This window comes from Salmo trutta, chromosome 23 (assembly GCF_901001165.1).
Source record: "Salmo trutta chromosome 23, fSalTru1.1, whole genome shotgun sequence".
Classification (NCBI taxonomy): domain Eukaryota; kingdom Metazoa; phylum Chordata; class Actinopteri; order Salmoniformes; family Salmonidae; genus Salmo; species Salmo trutta.
Genome location: NC_042979.1, coordinates 40744695 through 40765130, shown reverse-complemented (window position 1 = coordinate 40765130; position 20436 = coordinate 40744695). Strand labels below are relative to the sequence as shown.

Below are 20436 nucleotides of genomic sequence, written 5' to 3'. Positions count from 1 at the left end.
AGTGATACACGTGACAGGAAGGCACAACAAGTTCCTGCAATTCACAGTTTATCAAATGAAAGTGTGTGTGTAGGAGAGAGAGAGAGATAGCGAGAGATGTGTGTGTGTGTTCATTGCCAAAACTTTGTACGAGGAATTAATTATGCATTCTCATTCATAAGTGCTATGAAGAGGTCTAACCACGACCTGGATATCTTTGATTAAGTGTTACTCATTCGCTTTGATGCGGTTCAATTAACTACTGCAAAGCTATCACATTACCATTACAACACAGCCGTATCAAAGCTACATTAAAGTGTTACAAGTCACACTAACTAAATCATCATTTTTATTATTAACAGCAAAGTTCTCATTCAATCCATTGTTGGAACCATTTATAGATAAACCTAATAGACAGAAGACAATAAAGTTGCCTGAGATTGTGTGTATCAAAAATTATGACGTTGTACTATAGCAACCACTCTGTAATGAAACCAGTGGAGGCTGGTGGGCGGAGATATAGGAGGACGGGCTCATTGTAATGGCTGGAATGGAATAAATGGAACGGAGTCCAACATGTGGTTTCCATATCTTTGATGTGTTTGATACCGTTCCCTTAATTACATTCCAGCCATTACAATGAGACTGTCCTCCTATAGCTCCTCCCACCAGCCTCCACTGAATGAAACTCATGTACCCAGCAACGTAGGAGACAGGATAGCCACTCACAGCACATCAGCAAAGACTGTGTGTGATCTCTAAGTACATTTACGCTGGAGCATCTGAGTGTCTTTGTACTTTGTTCCATTAACCAACCACATGTAAGAACATTGAAGTTCCATCAACCAATCACATGTAACAACATTGAAGTTCCATCAACCAACCACATGTAAGAGCATATAAGTTCCATCAACCAACCACTTATAAGAACATTTAAGTGCCCTTGAGTGCTTGAACAGGTCTCTTGCTTAAAAGGTGACCTGGGTAAGGAACATTTTATATCACATTAACAGAGTATACAAAACATTAAGCTCTGTCCATGACATAGACCAACCAGATGAATCCAGGTGAAAGCCATGATCCCTGAGATGTCACTTGTTAAATCCACTTTAATCAGTGTAGATGGAGGGGAGGAGACAGGTTAAAGGATTTTTAAGCATTGACACAATTGAAACATGGATTGTGTATGTGTGCCATTGAGAGGGTGAATGTGCCAGACAAAATATTTACCTTTGAACGGGGTATGGTAGTAGGTGCTAGGAACATCGGTTTGTGTCAAGAACTGCAACGCTGCTGGGTTTTTCAGGCTCAATAGTATACCAGGTCACCTCAAGAACAGTCTACCACCCAAAGGACATCCAGCCAACTTGACACAACTGTGGGAAGCATTGGAGTCAACATGGACCAGCATCCCTGTGGAATGCTTTCGACACTTTGTAGAGTCCATGTTCCGACGAAATGAGACTGTCCTGAAGGCAAAAGGGGTGGTGGTGGTGGTGGGGGGGGGGGGGTGCAACTCACTATTAAGAAGGTGTTCTTAATGTTTGGTATACTCAGTGAACATACTACCATTTTAAATGATGGTGAAATGAACAATGAAATACCTGTTTTGTATAGAACAGTATAGTTGTTGTTGTAGTGAAATCTTTACTTAATATGTTCGCTTTATGGACTCGTCATTTGTCTCACTTCATTGTAAGAGGTCATTGCACCTCTGTTGTAGTTATTTACTTTTCAGGGCAAATCATACTCAAAATAACTTTGTTATTGTTGATGTTATTGTTGTTGTTTTTATTCTGATACCCGTTATTTTTCTACTGTACTTCTTATTTCATTCTATTGAATGAAAGGTTCATTATGTGAATTTCATTGATACACTGCAAGCTGACAAATGTTGTCAAGCAGAGAGAGAGGTGATACTGTAGTGGTTACAGTAACAAGTCACATCGAAAAGGTGATCTTGTGCAAAGTTGCATGAGGCAGAAATGGCATAGGATGATTTCTTCTACATCTTCTTGTATTTGTTTTTATTTTTATTTATCCAGGCAAGTCAGTTAAGAACAAATTCTTATTTTCAATGACGGCCTACGAACAGTTTCAAAGCAGGTCTGATCACAGCCGAACATGGTTTCCTTGTTCATTAATACATACAGTACATTTTACATTTTGGTCATTTAGCCAAAGCTCTTATCCTGAGCGACACATTCAGGCAGAGCACCCTGCTAGAAAGTATCGTCTGGTTGATGATGATCAGTGGTCGAACATCTGATAAATTACCACTTGGTTAAGGCGAGGAAACCTAAGGAAAAGCAAGTGAAAGTACAATTAACTCTTCAATAGACTTACAATGATAATGATTCACGGGACTGACCCATGTTACAGGGTCTAACCTGCCTACAGTAACAGTCGGAGGGAAGCTGATGTCACAGGGTCTAACCTGCCTACAGTAACAGTCGGAGGGAAGCTGATGTCACAGGGTTTAACCTGCCTACAGTAACAGTCGGAGGGAAGCTGATGTCACAGGGTCTAACCTGCCTACAGTAACAGTCGGAGGGAAGCTGATCAGAGCCCTCCTTGTACCTGAAGATGGCTCTCAGTCTCTCATCTCCCAGCCATTTCCTGCAGAAGCCATAGATGATGAAGAGGAGTAGGCCTCCGCCGATGGTCCCAAAAACACCCGCTGTTACAGAGTCACTGAGAGAAGACAACACACTATAAATTGCCAAGGATTTTTTTAAATCTCATGTAATTAAACCAAACAAACATTGTTAATCTGTTGTGATTAACTGTATTTCATTTAATGTTGATTAGATGGATTAAATGTTGAATAGATGGAAAGTTTTCACTTTTCTACGGTGAGGAAAAAACTGCAATTTTCCGTGTAAGCTGTTCATTTGACTTCACTGCCATTAAACAAGCAACTTCAGAATTGTTGCGTTGTTGACTCCTTCTGATGCAGGGATAAACATGAGATAAACAAGAGAGCAGAATGCCAATGGATCTGAGGCTGTGGGCTTCATGCTGCATTAGCAGTGGCTGCCTGCTACATACCATCCTGACTTACTAAGGCTTGATGCTGTTGACTGTTTATGCAATACTGGCTAGATGGCTCAGGAGTCATGCTATCTGCTCTCTGTCATTTGCAAGTCATCAGTATTCAGATAAACAACACCCCCGTCCGTCCGTCCGTCTGCCCGTCCGTCCACCCCCCATACACACAAACACCCACCCACACACACGGCCCAGGTTGACAAGCTGGATAATGATGCTGGATAATGATGCTCCCTATTTGTCACCTCATCACAACAAAGAAATAATGTAAACACGGATTCAACAACTGTGCACTTGCAGTAGAGTGTGTATGTTTATGAGTGAGTCAGTGCAGTTTTCAATAAGGTGGTGACGTCAGTAACTTCAAGTAAGATTTGTTCTTACAGAATGGCCCAGAGGGTTTTCGTGATGCATAAAGTAATGTTGTGACAGATCAACAATTGAGAGTTAACACAAAGTTATTATGTCAAACCGGTATAACTTTCAATAAAACTTCATACACTGACTATAAAGATGTGTGTTGGTTGGAAAATTGTCAGGACAATCAATATATAAATGAATTATTGGTCTTTGTATCAAAGGAATTATCACATTGCAGTAGGTTAATTGACATTATTGGATTTCTGGAAGACTTGGAGAGGACCAAATCGAGGCGCAAAGAGTACTTCTGACACAGAAGTGTCCTAAGGGGGTAAAGCTTTTTTCCGATCAGATCTGAGTCTTGGAGTTTCCCTTTCCTGTTTACAGTTGTGATGCAGTCGTTGAGTTAACCTAGCTTCGTCACGCTCCCTGACCACCAGTACAAAAATGGGCCTCCAGCTGTTTAGACAAGGGCACTTTTCCAGGCAAAAGTGGATAAAATCCCACTGTTTTGATTTCATGAGAGAGAAACAAAATGACGCACATCATCATATACGCACAACACTATCCCTTGTCTTAAAGGAGCAACTGAACATCAGTCATAAGATACATTCTGGGAATTCAACATGGCACAACTATTGTGGGGAAACATGGGAAATGGACCACCTGTGGGGGCCAAGTTTACAGAAGAGATAAAGTTCAGTTAGCAACTGTATGAAAACTATACTTCCTCTACTAGAGATGAGAGAAATGTTATGGCAGATGACCAGAGCATAAATGCATGCGTGTTGTGGCATCAAGGTGCTGTCTGTCCACCTAAAAATGGAATGAACTCATTCTTAAATGAACAAAAAAATGACATTTTTTATACAGTAAGCTTACTGGTAAACTCCTATTATCCTGTCAATACTGTATCGACGGAGCAGGCATATTTAAAGTAACCCTCAGTTTGTTATTGAACAAAAATATATATATTGTGCCCTCTAGTGGCATAGAGAAATCAATTCAGTATGAACATGTCACCGTCATGGATGATATAATCAATGGCTACCCTCAATAAGACCCTAATTCACATCCTTATTCTGGTCATTTGATTGTCTAGCATCCAGAGAGACATGGCCAGCTTACGTGTTGTTCTGATTTGCATGGCTTTCCAGCATGGTCACCTGGTTGGTGGTTGATGGTGGGGGGGTAGTTGGTGAACCTGAAGTATAACATGACAAATGGTAGTAGTGGAAGATTGGACCCACACATCACACATCCCCATACCGCCGGCCTTGGAAGTTACTGCAAAGCCAACACTGACATGCTTGACATGCTAGATCACACTGTCCAAATTGAGTGATAGATCAATATATTGAGCTATAACAAGCAAATAGATTGAAAAAGTGCTGACAGTACTTAGAATATATTTGGAGCAATAAAAGCACTGAGTATCCCCATCTAGTGTTGACTGATTCTCATTACAAGGTCACTCACCAGGTACGACACTGATGCTCTGTGACTTGTAGACTCCCTCTGATTGGTCAAAGCAGGTACATTGGAATGAGTGGGTCACCTCAGAAAGGTTCAGAAAAAGGAAGGAGCCCGAGCTGAGAATAAACAACAAGTAATAGCATTTTCATTTGATTATAATCACAGGCAAACATTTTTGAAATGTTAACATGACTTATCAAATGGTTAATCGAAGTGTTAAGAGGGGAACATAGAAATATACATGTTATACATAAGCCTAATGTTCATATACAAAACAGTAATAATGCATTTAAAGCCCTATAGTTGCTGTCTCTAACCTCCCTAAATCGTAAACATGTCAATTGATAAGGCAGATTAAAAACTGTAAAAGCACTTTGTAAGAACTAGTGATGAGAAAAGGGCTTTGATCAAAACGGTGGTTAAAACACATAGAAAAACTAACGCATCTGAAATTCCCCGTTGTTTAATAATCTACTGCTGATCAAGTGCTCTTTAAACCTGCACCTTGGCAGAAGAAAGATGTCCACCTTCTGTCCCCTCTCCACAGCCACGAGCAGTGCACACTGGGTAATCAAGCCACCACCGCCGTCCCATGTGACTGTGATGTCAGGGCCATATGTCACCGCCACCTTCAGAGTGACTTGATCAATCACAAAACAACGGTATAGAGAAATATAAACAATACGATGATGCACAAAGGATTCAACGGAACCATAAGAAAATAAATTAGAATATTAATTGGCATATATAATTTAGATAATTATATAAATTATATGTTAATATACACTGAGTGTACAAAATATTAGGACACCTTGCACCCCTTTTGCCCCGAGAACAGCCTCAATCCATCGGGCATGACTCTACAAGGTGTTGAAAGCGTTCCACAGGGATGCTGGCCCATGCTGACTCCAATGCTTCCCACAGTTGTGTCAAGTTGTCTAGATGTCCTTTGGGTGGTGGACCATTCTTGATACACATGGGAAACTGTGGAGTGTGAAAAACCCAGCAGAGTTGCAGTTCTTGACACACTCAAACCGGTGCGCATGGCACCAACTACCAAACCCCGTTCAAAGGCACTTAAACCGTTTGTCTTGCCCATTCCCCCTCTGAATGGCACACATACACAATCCATGTTTCAATTATCTCAAGGCTTAAAAATCCATATTTAAAGGTGTTAAAGTTCACAGTTAGCCATTGTAATGTAAATGCAAGCTGAAAAGTACCAGTGGCCAGGCTTTGGCCCCAAGTGATAGCAGGGCCGGCCGGAGCCATGGCCCAGTGAGACACCGGTACCGGCACGAGCAGATGGAAACAGAAAAGTCTGAGCCTTTTGGGTAGAACACTTGGTAAATCCTGTATGAAAATGGTGGGTCTGACTGACAGTGGGCTATTTCTGTTGACTTCCATGGGAATATGTGACTCAACAATATCCACTGGAGACACTAATTAAGATACTGTGCTGAGCCTAACAGTATATGAGCATTCTAACAGTATAGACATCAGGTAGCCTGAGCATTGTGAGCAGATAGCAGGTAAAACAACAGCAGATAAAAGCAATGTTTTTCAAATCCTGAAAGACAGTAGTTTGCATTTGATATTTCTGCTACACTGAATACATGTACAGAACATCATATTACATACAATTGACACTATACTATTAGGAATCTAATGCAACAAATTGTTGCCTGTGTAACAGTTTAGCTTCCGTCCCTCTCCTCGCCCCTACCTGGGCTCGAACCAGGGACCCTCTGCACACATCGACCACAGCCACCTTCGAAGCATCGTTACCCATCGCTCCACAAAAGCCGCGGCCCTGGCAGAGCAAGGGGAACAACTACTTCAAGGTCTCAGAGCAAATGACGTCACCGATTGAAACGCTATTAGCGCGCACCCCGCTAACTATCTAGGCATTTCACATCGGTTACACCTGCATTAATTTAATGAGGTTGTTGTTATCTTATTGGATAGGAATGCTGCCTGTGCACATCAAATCAAATTGTATATGTCACGAGTCGAATAGAACAGGTATAGAATTACTAACGAGCTCTTTCCCAAACAATGCAGAGTTAAAAAATAAGAAAAATTTGCACTACATTTTTTTTTTAAAAAGAGGCATGAACCTGAAAAACAGGTCTCTGGTTGATGCCTCCTATTATGAGGCTTAGTTGACGTTAACACTCAAACAGATACCAAAAAAAACTAGCTTTTAGATAATTGCAATCCTTCACAAATTTGTCATTCCAGTTTTCTATTGATTCCACACACATCAAAGCACAACATTTCTATCACACACATTCCCCACAAATCTGAGGCTTGTTCAAATGTTTTGTGGACTGAAATGTTACAGTTAAAAACATCTTATTATTTTGAGGTCAGCAAGTTCCTTTCTATATAGAAATCAAACAAATCTGTAACGTTCAATGACTCATTCCACTTCGCTCTTACACTAACAAGTATTGAAAGATCATCCGTATTCACCTACGCGGCTTCCCTGGACACCAATCGGCCCAAACGTTAGAAGTCCAACCACGAGTGAGAAACTGGGTACAGACATAGTCACCTGTTCCGATTCATATCTGAAGCAGATCTAATTAGAACAGCTCACTAATCTCACATCTCAGAAGTGTTTCCCAGGGTGCATCACTCCCTAGGGGGACGCTGCCGCCACCCATTTTGCCTATTGACAGGTTGACGTTGCCACTTTTGGAGCCAGTAACCACCTAAGGGGAAAATAAGACAGTGGGCACGTTACAGGCTGGCTACATCGCAAATGACCATTGATGCAATGCAACGTCTGCAACGTAGTCGGCCTGGAACGCGTCCGAAGACAGTCTTTTTCCGCTTACATTTTTTACTACTTACTAGAACATAAATATGAAAACACAAAACGTATTACAATAAGATTCACATGCAAACATTCATTCTGCAGAACAAATCACAGAGAAAGAACCATATGGTATAGAACAGGGATCATCAAGTAGATTCAGCCACAGGACGATTATTTTCTTGAGTGGATGGTCAGGGGGCAGTAACACCATTATGTGTCAGATCACTTTGTAACAGATTTCCAAAATTAAAATCACTTGGGAGCTTGTTTGCCGGTGTTTTTAAAAAAATGTCCAACAAGAAAATAAAATGTTTTAGATATATGAAAAAATGTTGCTCAGAAAACTTGGGGGGGACAAATAAAATCACCTGCTTCAGCCTGCAGGACACCGGTTGGGGAACCCTGGTATATAAGGTATTATCAAGTGCACTTAGAGTGAAGAGAGGGGTTTAGTAGGAAACCTTACTGGCTGTGTGAAACATAAGGATGGTAAGGTCTGTGGTAGACAATCTATAAGTACTGATGCAGAGCTGGCTTCCTGCCCACATTTGGCCTCTTCCTGGCAACCATCATCAGTAAAGGGCTTATAAAAATATGATCTTTGGTGGTTTGGTAACTTCCTGTTCTATTGTCAGACCCTGGACGGACTGTTTGCAAAGTCTGCAAAAAAATGATATGCATGCAGCGCCGGTGTGGAATGTGCACCATTGAAATAATTCACTTCCAGCGTAATGTAACAGACTACACAATTCAATTGTGAATGAGGCGTAAGAGTGAAAAGCGTGTTGGGTTGGTTGAGCTAGCCATTTCTTCCAAACATCGGAAATTATCCGTCAATAGTTGGGTTCAACTTCATATATTAAATTGTTGTCAGGGATCATAGTACCCTCAGCAGGATAATTCCGTACTACTCTAGTTGTGAATCATTATTTACAGTTGAGGTCAAAGATTTGGGGAAAAGTTGGAAGGTATTTGGAATTCCCTCCTATACCGAACAGCAGCAAATCAAGTCCTTCTGCCACATTTATCATGTTAAGGCTTAAAATCTTTAAAAACACAATAGAGGGTGATGTTGGACAGATGCATTGCATTCCCATTCTAGTAACGGGTACTAAGTAAAAAGATGGTGGCAATAGGTTCTCCCGTCATTTGTCGTCTTTGCTCATGTCACCCTTTTTACTTCCAAAGTCACGGTTACCTACAGTATGGGGATGTAGGTAACCTACAGTATTTTGACACGCAAGACAGGTGTATTACATGTACCTGAACAACCTCCATCAGACAAATACACTGAATTGCAATCATTTTATTCAATAGCCTCCAGAACGGACCTTTTTTTTCCACATTCATCATACGGTACATAGTATCAATCTTTTCAGTGATGGAACAAACATTTAGTCCAACATTGAAATCTCCACCCCCCCGGCCCCAACAAATAGGAGCCTTGCTACAAAGCCATAAAGCAGTGTTCTTTCTCAAGTCCATTCGGAACATCTGTCCATGTCTTGAAGGGGGCCTGTGAAATGAAATGATGGGAGGACGTCTGAATTGCCCGCTCTGCATCAGGGGGGAATGTCTCTTTCCTCTGGTGAGAGAGGGTTAGGTGTGGTAGCAGTGAATAGGGTTATTGATGAAGGCTGCTTTAGGCATCGTCGTCCGAGGTGTCGCTGCTGCTGGTCTCCGTCTCCTCCGTGGTGTCGGTGGCCATTTTGAGGTTGCTGGTCTTCCACACGGCCAGGGAGTCGATGGGAGGGCCGTTCTTCAGGAAGCTGTTTCTCCTCAGACCGTTCTTCCGCAGCTGGAGGGAAGAAAACAATTGGGCGGGATGAGGGACTGATTTCAGAAGCAATGAACTTAAAATGGCTGTCAAAAAGCCTACAGAGAGCTGGAGTGAGAGTGGTAGTGTTTGTGTTGTGGTGGTGAGTTAGTGTGGGTGTGGTTGTTTGTGACAATGTGTGGGTGTTAGTGACCGTGTGGGCGACTAGGTGTGAAAGGCAGTGATTTTCTAGAAATGTACAGTTGAAGTCGGAAGTTTACATTCACTTACGTTGGCATCATTAAAACTCGTTTTTCAACCACTCCACAAATTTCTTGTTAAACTATAGTTTTGGCAAGTCAAATAGGACATCTACTTTGTGCGTGACAAGTCATTTTTCCAATAATTGTTTACAGACAGATTATTTCACTTATAATTCACTGTATCACAATTCCAGTGTGTCAGAAGTTTACATACACTAAGTTGATTGTGCCTTTAAACAGCTTGGAAAATTCCAGAAAATGATGTCATGGCTTTAGAAGCTTCTGATAGGCTAATTGACATCATTTGAGTCAATTGGAGGTGTATCTGTGGATGTATTTCAAGGCCTACCTTCAAACTCAGTGCCTCTTTGCTTGACATCATGGGAAAATAAAAAGAAATCAGCCAAGACCTCAGAAAATAAATTGTAGACCTCCAAAAGTCTGGTTCATCCTTGGGAGCAATTTCCAAACGCCTGAAGGTACCACGTTCATCTGTACAAACAATAGTACGCAAGTATAAACACCATGGGACCACGCAGCCGTCATACCGCTCAGAAAGGAGACCCATTCGGTCTCCAAGAGATGAACGTACTTTGGTGCGAAAAGTGCAAATCAATCCCAGAACAGCAGCAAAGGACCTTGTGAAGATGCTGAAGGAAAACAGGTACAAAAGTATCTATATCCACAGTAAAACAAATCCTATATCGACATAACCTGAAAGGCCGTTCAGCAAGGAAGAAGCCACTGCTCCAAAACCGCCATAAAAAAAACCGACTACGGTTTGCAACTGCACATGGGGACAAAGATCGTACTTTTTGGAGAAATGTCCTCTGGTCTGATGAAACAAAAATAGAACTGTTTGGCCATAATGACCATCGTTATGTTTGGAGGAAAAAGGGGGATGCTTGCAAGCTGAAGAACACCATCCCAACCGTGAAGCACGGGGTGGCAGCATCATGTTGTGGGGGTGCTTTGCTGCAGGAGGGACTGGTGCATTTCACAAAATAGATGACATCATGAGGTAGGAAAATTATGTGGATATATTGAAGCAACATCTCAAGACATCAGTCAGGACGTTAAAGCTTGGTCGCAAATGGGTCTACTAAATGGACAATGACCCCAAGCATACTTCCAAAGTTGTGGCAAAATGGCTTAAGGACCAAGTCAAGGTATTGGAGTGGCCATCACAAACCCCTGCCCTCAATACTATAGAAAATTTGTGGGCAGAACTGAAAAAGCGTGTGTGAGCAAGGAGGCCTACAAACCTGACTCAGTTGCACCAGCTCTGTCAGGAGGAATGGGCCAAAATTCACCCAACTTATTGTGGGAAGCTTGTGGAAGGCTACCCGAAACGTTTGACCCAAGTTAAACAATTTAAAGGCAATGCTACCAAATACTAATTGAGTGTATGTAAACTTCTGACCCACTAGGAATGTGATGAAAGAAATAAAAGCTGAAATAAATAATTCTCTACTATTATTATGACATTTCACATTCTTAAAATAAAGTGGTGATCCTAACTGACCTAAGACAGGGAATTTACTATGATTAAATGTCAGGAATTGTGAAAAACTGAGTTTAAATGTATTTGGCTATAGTGTATGTAAACTTCCGACTACAACTGTAAGTATGGTTATTGTAAATAATATAATGATTTGTTTGACAAGGGCACATCAAATGTGACAGAGTAATGAGTGTTTTATGACAGACTGGAACAAGTGTAGTAACAGAACACTGCTCTAAGGGAGGGGGTGGAGAATACTGCAGTATGAATGGATGGAGGAGTAACTACCTGTTCACTGATGGCCTGGAACTCCCTCATCTCGTCCTCCGTCAGAGGGGCACACGTCTCGTCGTTCTCACTCTCCTCCTGCCAACCCATCTCTTTCAATAACCTGGGGAGGGAAGAGATTCACTTTTAGGATTTCTATTTTCTATCAATTGTGCCTCTACAATTATGAGCCAGACAAAAAGGAAGCACATTTTACCACACCCACTTACTCGGTTGCTCCTCCACAACAATCCTACTAGCAGGGCCTAAAACTTTTTTGGTCTACAAGCCACTGTGGAAGGAAAATTTCAAAAATCTACCAGCCACTCAAGATATTTGACCAGCCAAATGTTTGTTGTTGTGCCAGAATTACACCAACAAAACAGAAAACAGATAAGCATGCTTTGTAATGTTTCTAAAAGAGAAAATGTATTACTAGTAAGGAGTAATGTGGTATATTGTTTAATTTCAACTCATTTTCTTTTAACCAAAATTATGAAATATTTTCACCTGCCCCTTTAAGGGCGGGAGGTTACTGTGATAACACGACTTGTGCCTGAGCTTGAGAGTGTGACTAGTAGCCACGTTGTCTTCTCTTCCCTAACAGCTGAAACGCAAACATTGAAAAACAACCTGGCATGCGAACAAAACAATTTAAATAGCCAAGAAACAAGGACAGTCTCAATACACTTTCCTTTCAAGTAAATTAGACCAACTTATGCCTGTGCGCAGCGCTTCTAAAAATCTATCTTTACTCAGCACTTCACGTGCGCACAGCCCACAGTGTTGCTGCATGAGCTGGGATAGGCTATAGGATTCATAGTTCTATTACTTTGTGCGATTCATTTACCAGGTTTGAAACAAAATGGCAGAAATACGTTGAAAACAGCTAATGCAGCATTTGTTTTACTTCACTATTTTTATTCACAAATGCGAGTGAAATGCTGGCACTGCGGAGCCCTGACGTGCCCTCCAACGTGGCTGGTGAAATAGACATCTTACCCACCAACACAAAAATCTACCCACATTTGGCAGCTGGCGGGTGTTTATTTTAGGCCCTGCCTACTAGCCCCGACCACTTCAGTATTTGCAGATATGAAGGGACCGGATTCTGTGTGCAGTAAGTTACTTTATTGAGCATCAAAATCTATTTGAGATAGTTTCAGATGATTTAGACAAAATGCTATTACCGGTCCCATGACCACAAAATGTTAAAACCTTAGCATGTGGAAACAGTGCCAGGGAAACTAAACCAAAGCATGGATTGCTGTCATACATTGTCCATAGACTGCTTACAGGGTAATGACACCAAAATGGCATTTTGTAATTTAAGTGAACTATCCCTTTAATAACATCTGGTTGCTTCAGACCCACAAACTTTTGGACATCCAACTCTGACATCACCTTATTGAAGTTGAAATGTAAAATAATTAGGGTTAAGGTTTAGGGTAGGTACGTCCCAAGGATTCCAGATAGCACTAACCCAACTGTTGTCAGAATGGTCCAGTGTTTACCTGTGCTCTGCCTCCAAAGAGCTGGATAGCACCTCCTGCTGGGGGAAGGTGGAGGAGCGCAGCACTTGCTGCCTCATTGTTAGTGTGGTCGTGTTGCCGTTCTCCTGTGAGACACTTCTCTCACAACGGTTACGGTTCTCGTCCCCGCAGCCCACATTGCTGTTCTGCGGATGGAAACCATCGTCATGCTGAGGGGTGAGAGAGCGAAGGTCAAGGCTGTGTCATATCACAACTTCTCATTGAAATAACTATTTAAAACACGATAGGATGATGGGCAGGCGACAGTCTGTCGTCATGAAAGTGTAAAGGCATGAAAGACGACGTTATGACGGGAGTTCAAGGCTGTTACAACAGCCACTTCTTTGCATGACGGTCATTTAAAGTGATGTCAGTGACTGATACACCTTCAAACAGACTTCTCTATACATTTCTTGAGGGGTAAAAGTAATTTCTCTCTTTGGGTGACACACACCTTGCAGTGGTGATAGAGGTCCTCCTCGTCCACCATGTCCTTTTTGAGGGCTTTGAGGAAGGTGCTCTTGCGGTCTGAGCGTGTCATGCGTGTCAGACGCATCATAAGCCGCGGCTGACTGCCCTTGTCCACCGGGGACAACGAGCTGGAGCGACTCGCCTGGGAAACACAGCAATTAGTCAATCATTCCAATGTACATTCCTAACGATCATTCCTTCCCTCAAGCCTATATCAATAAATCAGTCAATAGAAACCAAACCAAAGACCAACCATTAATTTATAAAAAAAATAAAAACATATCAATCATTGGTTAATTTGTTTCTTCAATCAATACTATAAAAACTGTGTGCATCTGCTTTTTACAAAGCCAACCGAAAATGAAACCGCAACATGACAATCTCACCTTGACTGGAAGACTGACAGATATGGGGATGGGGCCCTTGTAGAGGGAGGGGCCAGTGCCATTGCGGGAAGGGGCTTGTTGTTGTTGAGGATTGAACGTGCAGGTCTGTGCTGGTGTGGGCTGCTCCCTGGAGACGCGCTTGATCACCATCATTTTCGAGCCCCTGGATTGAGGGTTGGGTGGGTGTTCTAAATAGACAGAGCAGGACGAAACACCACAGCTTTTCAATTTACTGCAAAATGTAAAAGCCTCACTACAAAAAAAAGGTACAGTTATCGTAATAGATTAATTAAAGGTGCAATATGCCTTAAAAAAAACTCTGCCATTTCCCGGTTGCTAAAATTCTAATAGTTTGCCAAATTTCAGTTTGTGTGACAAAACAAGCAGTTGAGTTTAGAGAATCATTCTACCTTTCAAAAACTGCTGTGAAATACCTTTTCAAAAACTGAAAATATTGTATTTTCAGCTGGTGTACAAAACCAAAAGTAAAATATGCAAAAACAGAACTTAAGAACAGAAAGCATAGAAATTGCTCACATAGAACATATCTACTGCTTCTTAGACTTGCTTTCAATGAGAATGACAGAGCTATAACTCACATTTCTCTGTGAATTTGGTCAGCGTTACACAAAAAGTTACATATTGTAGCTTTAAATATGTATTATCCTATTTTGTCCAAATGGGCAACTGCATCAAAGTCAAATCAAGTTGGGGAATAGAGAGAGAACAGATTGGGAACTCACCCCATACTCCAGTGGCAACAGCTTTGTCACGGTTGACCTCTCGGTCCGCATCAGGATGGAGTGATGGCTGAAAGAATAACAGCAGGTATCTTACAACACAAGCAAGTTGTGTAGGATAAATCTGACACGTGGCAAAAAGAAAAAGTTCTTTAAATAATATGACAAAATTCCCTATCCATGTGTTTTGGAAGACACTAAAAATGTTAAATACTAGATGAGAAATTTAGGGGAGACAGATTGCGGAGTGTTTCCTAAAGGGGAGTTGGAAGAGCCAGACCAATATGTAATGGCTTGGGTGATATTTGCATGAGATTGGGTGATAACTTCAAACATTGTTTTTTTTTGTATAGGACTATTTCGTAGGGTGGGTCACAGCTTCATAGGGCTGACACTACACCACTCACAAAGTCTTCAGCTTCAAACTGTTTGCGTCTGTCCCCATCGTCCCTGTGGGCTTGCTGGCCCTCGGGCAGGCCTTTGCTCTTGGAGCGAGGAGAGGGTCCACCACGCTGGAGGGGAGGGCGTGAGCTGGAGCCTTCGCTGCCGTTCCGGACCCCCCATCCGTTCCCCTCTTTCCTAGAGAAGATTCCTGTAAAACATACAACTTGGTTTTACCACAGAGTATAGAGCAGGGTTCCCCAACTGACAGCGATTTGATTTGGCCCCCTAAGTTGAAAAATATATATATTTTGTTGTTGGACATAAGACAAATCAGCTCCAAGTGATTTTAATTTAGGGAATATGAGCCAAAGTATTCCGATGCATAATAGAGAGATGTGTGATTGTATACAAATGGAAACAAGATTTGAAATGATTATGTTTTAGTCAAATATTTTATCTGTTTGGGCTACTTGCGGTCAACTTAGTCTACAAATTACTTATAATTATGTTCCGGCCCCCTGACCATCCACTCAAGATTTTTTTTTTTACATTTGTCCTGCTGAATCTAGTTGATTATCCCTGGTATAGAGTGTCCCTCTATCGCACAGAGACAGACGCATGGATGGATAGCTTGTTAGATGGGTAGACAGCCAGACAAGCAAGTGGTTAACAGAGACACAGAGTGAAACCAGCTCTTGATTGGTTCATTCTCGCTAACATTAGACGTTCCAACCCAGTTCCATACCCCCAGTGCGTCCGTTGACAGGCTCTGAGTCGTCTGATGAGTTGTGGCGTCTGCGACTCACATCCCCGTGGTTGTCCAGACATTTGGCAGGAGACTGGAAAGACTTGTCATAGACCTGAGAGGGCTAGCACACATGGACAGACTGTCAGGCTAACGAATCCTCTGGACAACAACCATCACGTTATGTACGGTGTGCATCTGACATGAACAGAAGACATGTGTTTCTTCTTGTGCACATACCCACACCGGACATGGGATACACACAAACACACGGAAAGTACAAAACCACAAACACAAAAGGTACCTTGGCTGATGAGGGTGTTGTGGGAAAGTTAAGCCAGGCTGGAGTGAAGTCATGCTGCGCCATTTAGGTTTGCGTCTCCAGTGAGGTGGGCAAGACATCAACACATCATTTCTCCAGCCCCTGAATAAGAGAGATAGAGGAGAGATATAGAGAGACGGTGAGAAAGAGCCACTGTGGAGTTTGAGAGAGAGACTGTAGTAACTGAGCCAACTCCAGGATTTATGACAGTGTGTTTATGGGCATTAAGCCCAATGACTTCTCAATTGAATTCAATTTCAAGTGGCACACTACCAACCAACTGATACAATGCAAGGGACTGAATGGAGTTTTCCAGTCCCTTTAGCTTCCCATTAGGTGTAGCAGACAGCAGAGATAACATTCATGTGGAGAGAGCTATTCATCATCGCAGGGCCCGACTGATGGAGATCAGAAGGACCATGACAGTGTCACATCTAGGGTTGCAAAATTCAGGGTTCTTTCAATAAAGTCCCTGGTTTTCCCAAAATCACACTTGGAAGATTCCAGTAATGAGGAGGGAATAAGCAGGAAATGTATAAACCTCCAACCAGGATAGGATGAGTGGGTATAATTTGTGGAACGTTCCAACAGGAATCTGTTACAAAAACGTAGTGAAGTACAAGGTTGTCAACAAACAACGCATACAAAGTAGCCTGATCAATTCACCTAGCTAACTAGCTGCCGAATAGGCATCAACTCACCACGTAGCTTATTCTTAACGTTTATCCATAGGCTACCAGAGTGACGACAGACATTTTTCCAAATAAACGTGGAGTGAAAAACGTAATGAAGTAGTCCACTCCCTACCCGTTATCTTATTCTGCCGCTATACGACTTTGTATGTGTTGTTTGTTGGCAACCTTGTTATTTACTACGTTTTTGGAACAGATTCCTGTTGGAACGTTCCACATATTATACCCACCCGGATAGGATTTCTGGAAAACTAGAAAATGGAGGTTAACAAAATGGTTCTCTCAGGGTTGGTCATCAGTTAGTAGTCTCCCAAATGCACAGTTGTGAATGGAAACGTCAAATACTACAAAAGGAAGCATGGTTTGTACTACTGGCTGTCAAAATGACAATTCATGTATCATGAACGTTGTGTGAGAAAGAACCTTGCACTATATTTCTCTGGGTATGCGTGTGTACTATACGATATGCATCCTGCTATCGGCAAACAACGCTTTGTTCAAATATGTCAGAGCCTTTCATTATCTCAGTGGACCAGAATGCCACACAGAGCAACATAACCATTGTGACAAGAGACCAAAGCATAGAAGGGACCTCTATGTAAGATTATAAACTGCTTAGGGACCTCTATGGAATATTCCTTAACTGCTTCCAACTGGGAGGCGTTTTAATCTCTTCAAAATCAAAACACTGGGAAGTCTGCTGTCGTATTTGATTTCAACAGCCAAACAGTGTTTGAACTATTAACATGACCTTCTAGTAAGATAAGAGGTCAGAATCAAGATTCAACCAGCAGCATTTTGTTTCTCTCACTACAGACCTATGTGAGCATTGCAGAACTGTTTCCAATTGCTTAGTAGCTCACAAGCCAAACATTTGAGAGGTCAAAACCACAGTTGACGAACAATACTAGTTATACATGTTGCTGGATAGGTGACGAAAGAGGAAAAAAATATATCAACATTGTTGACTACCATGGCTTGATGTCTAACAATGCAAATATCAAGTCATCCTTGTTATTGCAAGACATTTGGGTGCAAAAATGTAAAGTCATACAAACCAGCTACGGAGGACTGAGCGGAGGCGTCTCCTGTGCTGTAATCCCAAAATTCTCCTAGTGTTTTTGTTCTCACAGTCAGTTATCCAGTTAATCTGCTCCCCACAAGTATCGTGCAGATAGGGTCAATTACAAAATGTTGACGTTGATATTCACAACTAACTTTCCATTTTTGCCACGTAATTCCAGTTCCCAGAATGATTAAATCCTTCAGAGATGTTGAAGGAAATCCAATGAAGTTCTCGCCCGACTTTACAAAAGAGACATTTGGGGTGAATTTCCTACTGATCCCCTTAGGAAGGATTCAGTGATTTTGTAAGGGTTTTAACTGCCCAGATACCATTAACTCATATTTGTTCAAATCAGGTGATAAAATGTTAGTGTGATCACATGTTGCCAAAAATAAAGTTAGCTAGCTAACAGTAACTACAGCTTTCAAAAATGATTCATTTTTTGAGAAACATTTGGAAAACTTGGAAGAGGAGACTAAAGCTGATCAGTGCAGGATTTAAGTCCATATACATTATATCAAAGTCTCAAATAAAATGCTAAATTAAATAGTTCTTCTGTAATTCCACAAAACCAGTCCACATGTTCAGATGCTGTTTATCCCATTCAGTGTAACTCGGACGTTGAACCAATAGTAGCAAGTCACGTCTCTCTTCCTTGATGATTTGGATATCCTATAACGTGAGGCTGTTCAGTGTTCACCTGTATTCCAAAAGAGAAAGAATGATAGCAATATAGTTCGCTAAGACTGCGTTAAACGATACATATGGCTGATTGCTAGTTAAGGGCAAAAGTTAGCAGACTAGAAAGTCACGTTAGCTGTACCTTTGACAGTTACAGTTAGCGTAATGTTACCTAGTTGGCATTATATTGAGTAGACTAATAGCGCAGAAAAAAGGGAAACCTAAGGGTTAGTTAAGTATTTGACTATAGCCTGTGCTAAATTTGCGATATAGGGTCACATGGCTATGTTAACTCTACGATCAATAACGTTACATTTTAAACACCAGCTAACGTACACAAGTTAGCTGATGTTACTAGCCAACGGTAGCTAACTCACTCAACTCTTGAATGTCAGCTAGCTAACTCCGCTACTTGACCAGGTAGCTAGCCAAACAAGCTAATGCTACTCCCTGTTATTGATACGTTCAGTGAGCCATTCCGCAATACTTACCTTTCAATGATGCCAAAGCTCTTCCTATAACTTCGCTAGTTAGCTACATTGCAGATAGTGACTCCTTCATGCGGTTCAACACAAGCTGATGTTAGCTAGCGTCGTTAGCTTGTAGGTAGCTTGCAGAATGAGTCTGCCACAGCTTACTCGCTCGTGCCCCCTTAAGCAGTTGTCATTCGTTTTTTTGTTGTTTCGTAAGACTAGGTTAAGACGCTGATATGTATGTCTAAACCGTATCACACTGACCATCTCATTAACTTGTTTAAGTGTTTGCAAATTCCTCGCTTATTTTTTAATTTTTGCCGCTTTTGCCTGTCTCCTTCCCAAAATGGCGCTGATACAGCAATGTTTCGCGAGAATCTCGTTGGCCAAAGTGAGTAACCCCCCGCCCCCCTTTTTTTTCCAAGTATGTGGACCAGCCATAGACTGTAAAAAAAAAAATGAATGACGCCATCGATGACGTCACCCCATTGTCTCCTATGAGAATGGTCAGTGGCGCGTTTGATCAGGAAGTGTCGATTCAGCGTGTCGCCATCTTGCTATCTGGAGGAGTTTTTGGAAACATTGCATGTGCAGTTTGAGGTACTCTAGGAAGTGACGTTGTAGGCTAGCTCAGTACTGCCCCCTCTCATGGAGTATGTCAAGTTGAAGGCCGACTGAGGTACTGCAGGCTGCCATTAGCAACTAAATGATCCTTTTAACTTAATCTGTGTGTGATTTTAAAGTAATCGGTTTAAGGATATACATCTGGTGAATAAAAGCAATTATTGGTACCATAATTGTGTTCAAATGTTTATTTTTATATCCACGGATATTGACCACAAAGATTGCCGTTTCCCCATTCACTATAGTGGAGGATCCTGTTTTCTGGAAACAATGCCTGGAGTAACAAAGCGGTGTGCCTTCAACTTGAAATACTCAATGGTAGCTAATGTGGCCATTTTTCACTTTGATGCATGCACATACAGTCTGCTCAATTGGGGAGGGCATGAACAGCAACAACACTGGGACACAGTGCCCTTCACTTGACAAGCACCACCGTCCAGCAATAGTGGGAGGTAGTTACCTAGCATCAGGATGACAGTCACAGTAAGCACACGCATGCAACGCATGAAGCAACAGTACACCCATCATCAGCACTTTTTTTCAAAAATAAACAATTGTTGGTTTTATAACTGAACATTTAAAATAATTTGTGTAAAACTAACAGTGAAATACAAAGACCAAACCGGGTATGGTAGCTCAATGTAAGGTTGTATAGTAAGAAAAAAATATGTCTAACATATAGCAGAGTGCTTTAGACACGCCCACTCCTTTAGACACGCCCATTACTTTTCACACTCCTTTCGACACGCCCACTCCTTTCCTTTCGACACGCCCACTCCTTTCCTATCGACACGCCCACTCCTTTCCTTTCGACACGCCCACTCCTTTCCTATCGAC

General features: G+C 41.7%; 1 protein-coding gene across 2 annotated transcripts; it reads right to left on the bottom strand.

The window, feature by feature from the left end:
- Window positions 1-8984: 8984 nt before the first annotated feature.
- LOC115160062 (vasculin) lies at window positions 8985-19536 on the bottom strand. Of its 2 annotated transcripts, XM_029710321.1 has the most exons (11): window positions 18994-19535; window positions 17814-18521; window positions 16046-16165; window positions 15742-15865; window positions 15020-15204; window positions 14616-14682; window positions 13873-14060; window positions 13470-13628; window positions 12998-13185; window positions 11505-11607; window positions 8985-9491 (listed from the first exon to the last, which is right to left on the bottom strand). In XM_029710321.1, the coding sequence occupies exons 3-11, from the start codon at window positions 16106-16108 to the stop codon at window positions 9336-9338; spliced, it is 1233 nt and encodes a 410-aa protein (XP_029566181.1). In that variant the 5' UTR covers window positions 16109-16165; window positions 17814-18521; window positions 18994-19535; the 3' UTR covers window positions 8985-9335. The 2 variants fall into 2 exon arrangements, with proteins under 2 accessions (XP_029566181.1, XP_029566182.1); XM_029710322.1 differs by lacking the exon at window positions 17814-18521 and having other exon boundaries at window positions 18994-19536.
- Between the last annotated feature and the right edge of the window lie 900 nt (window positions 19537-20436).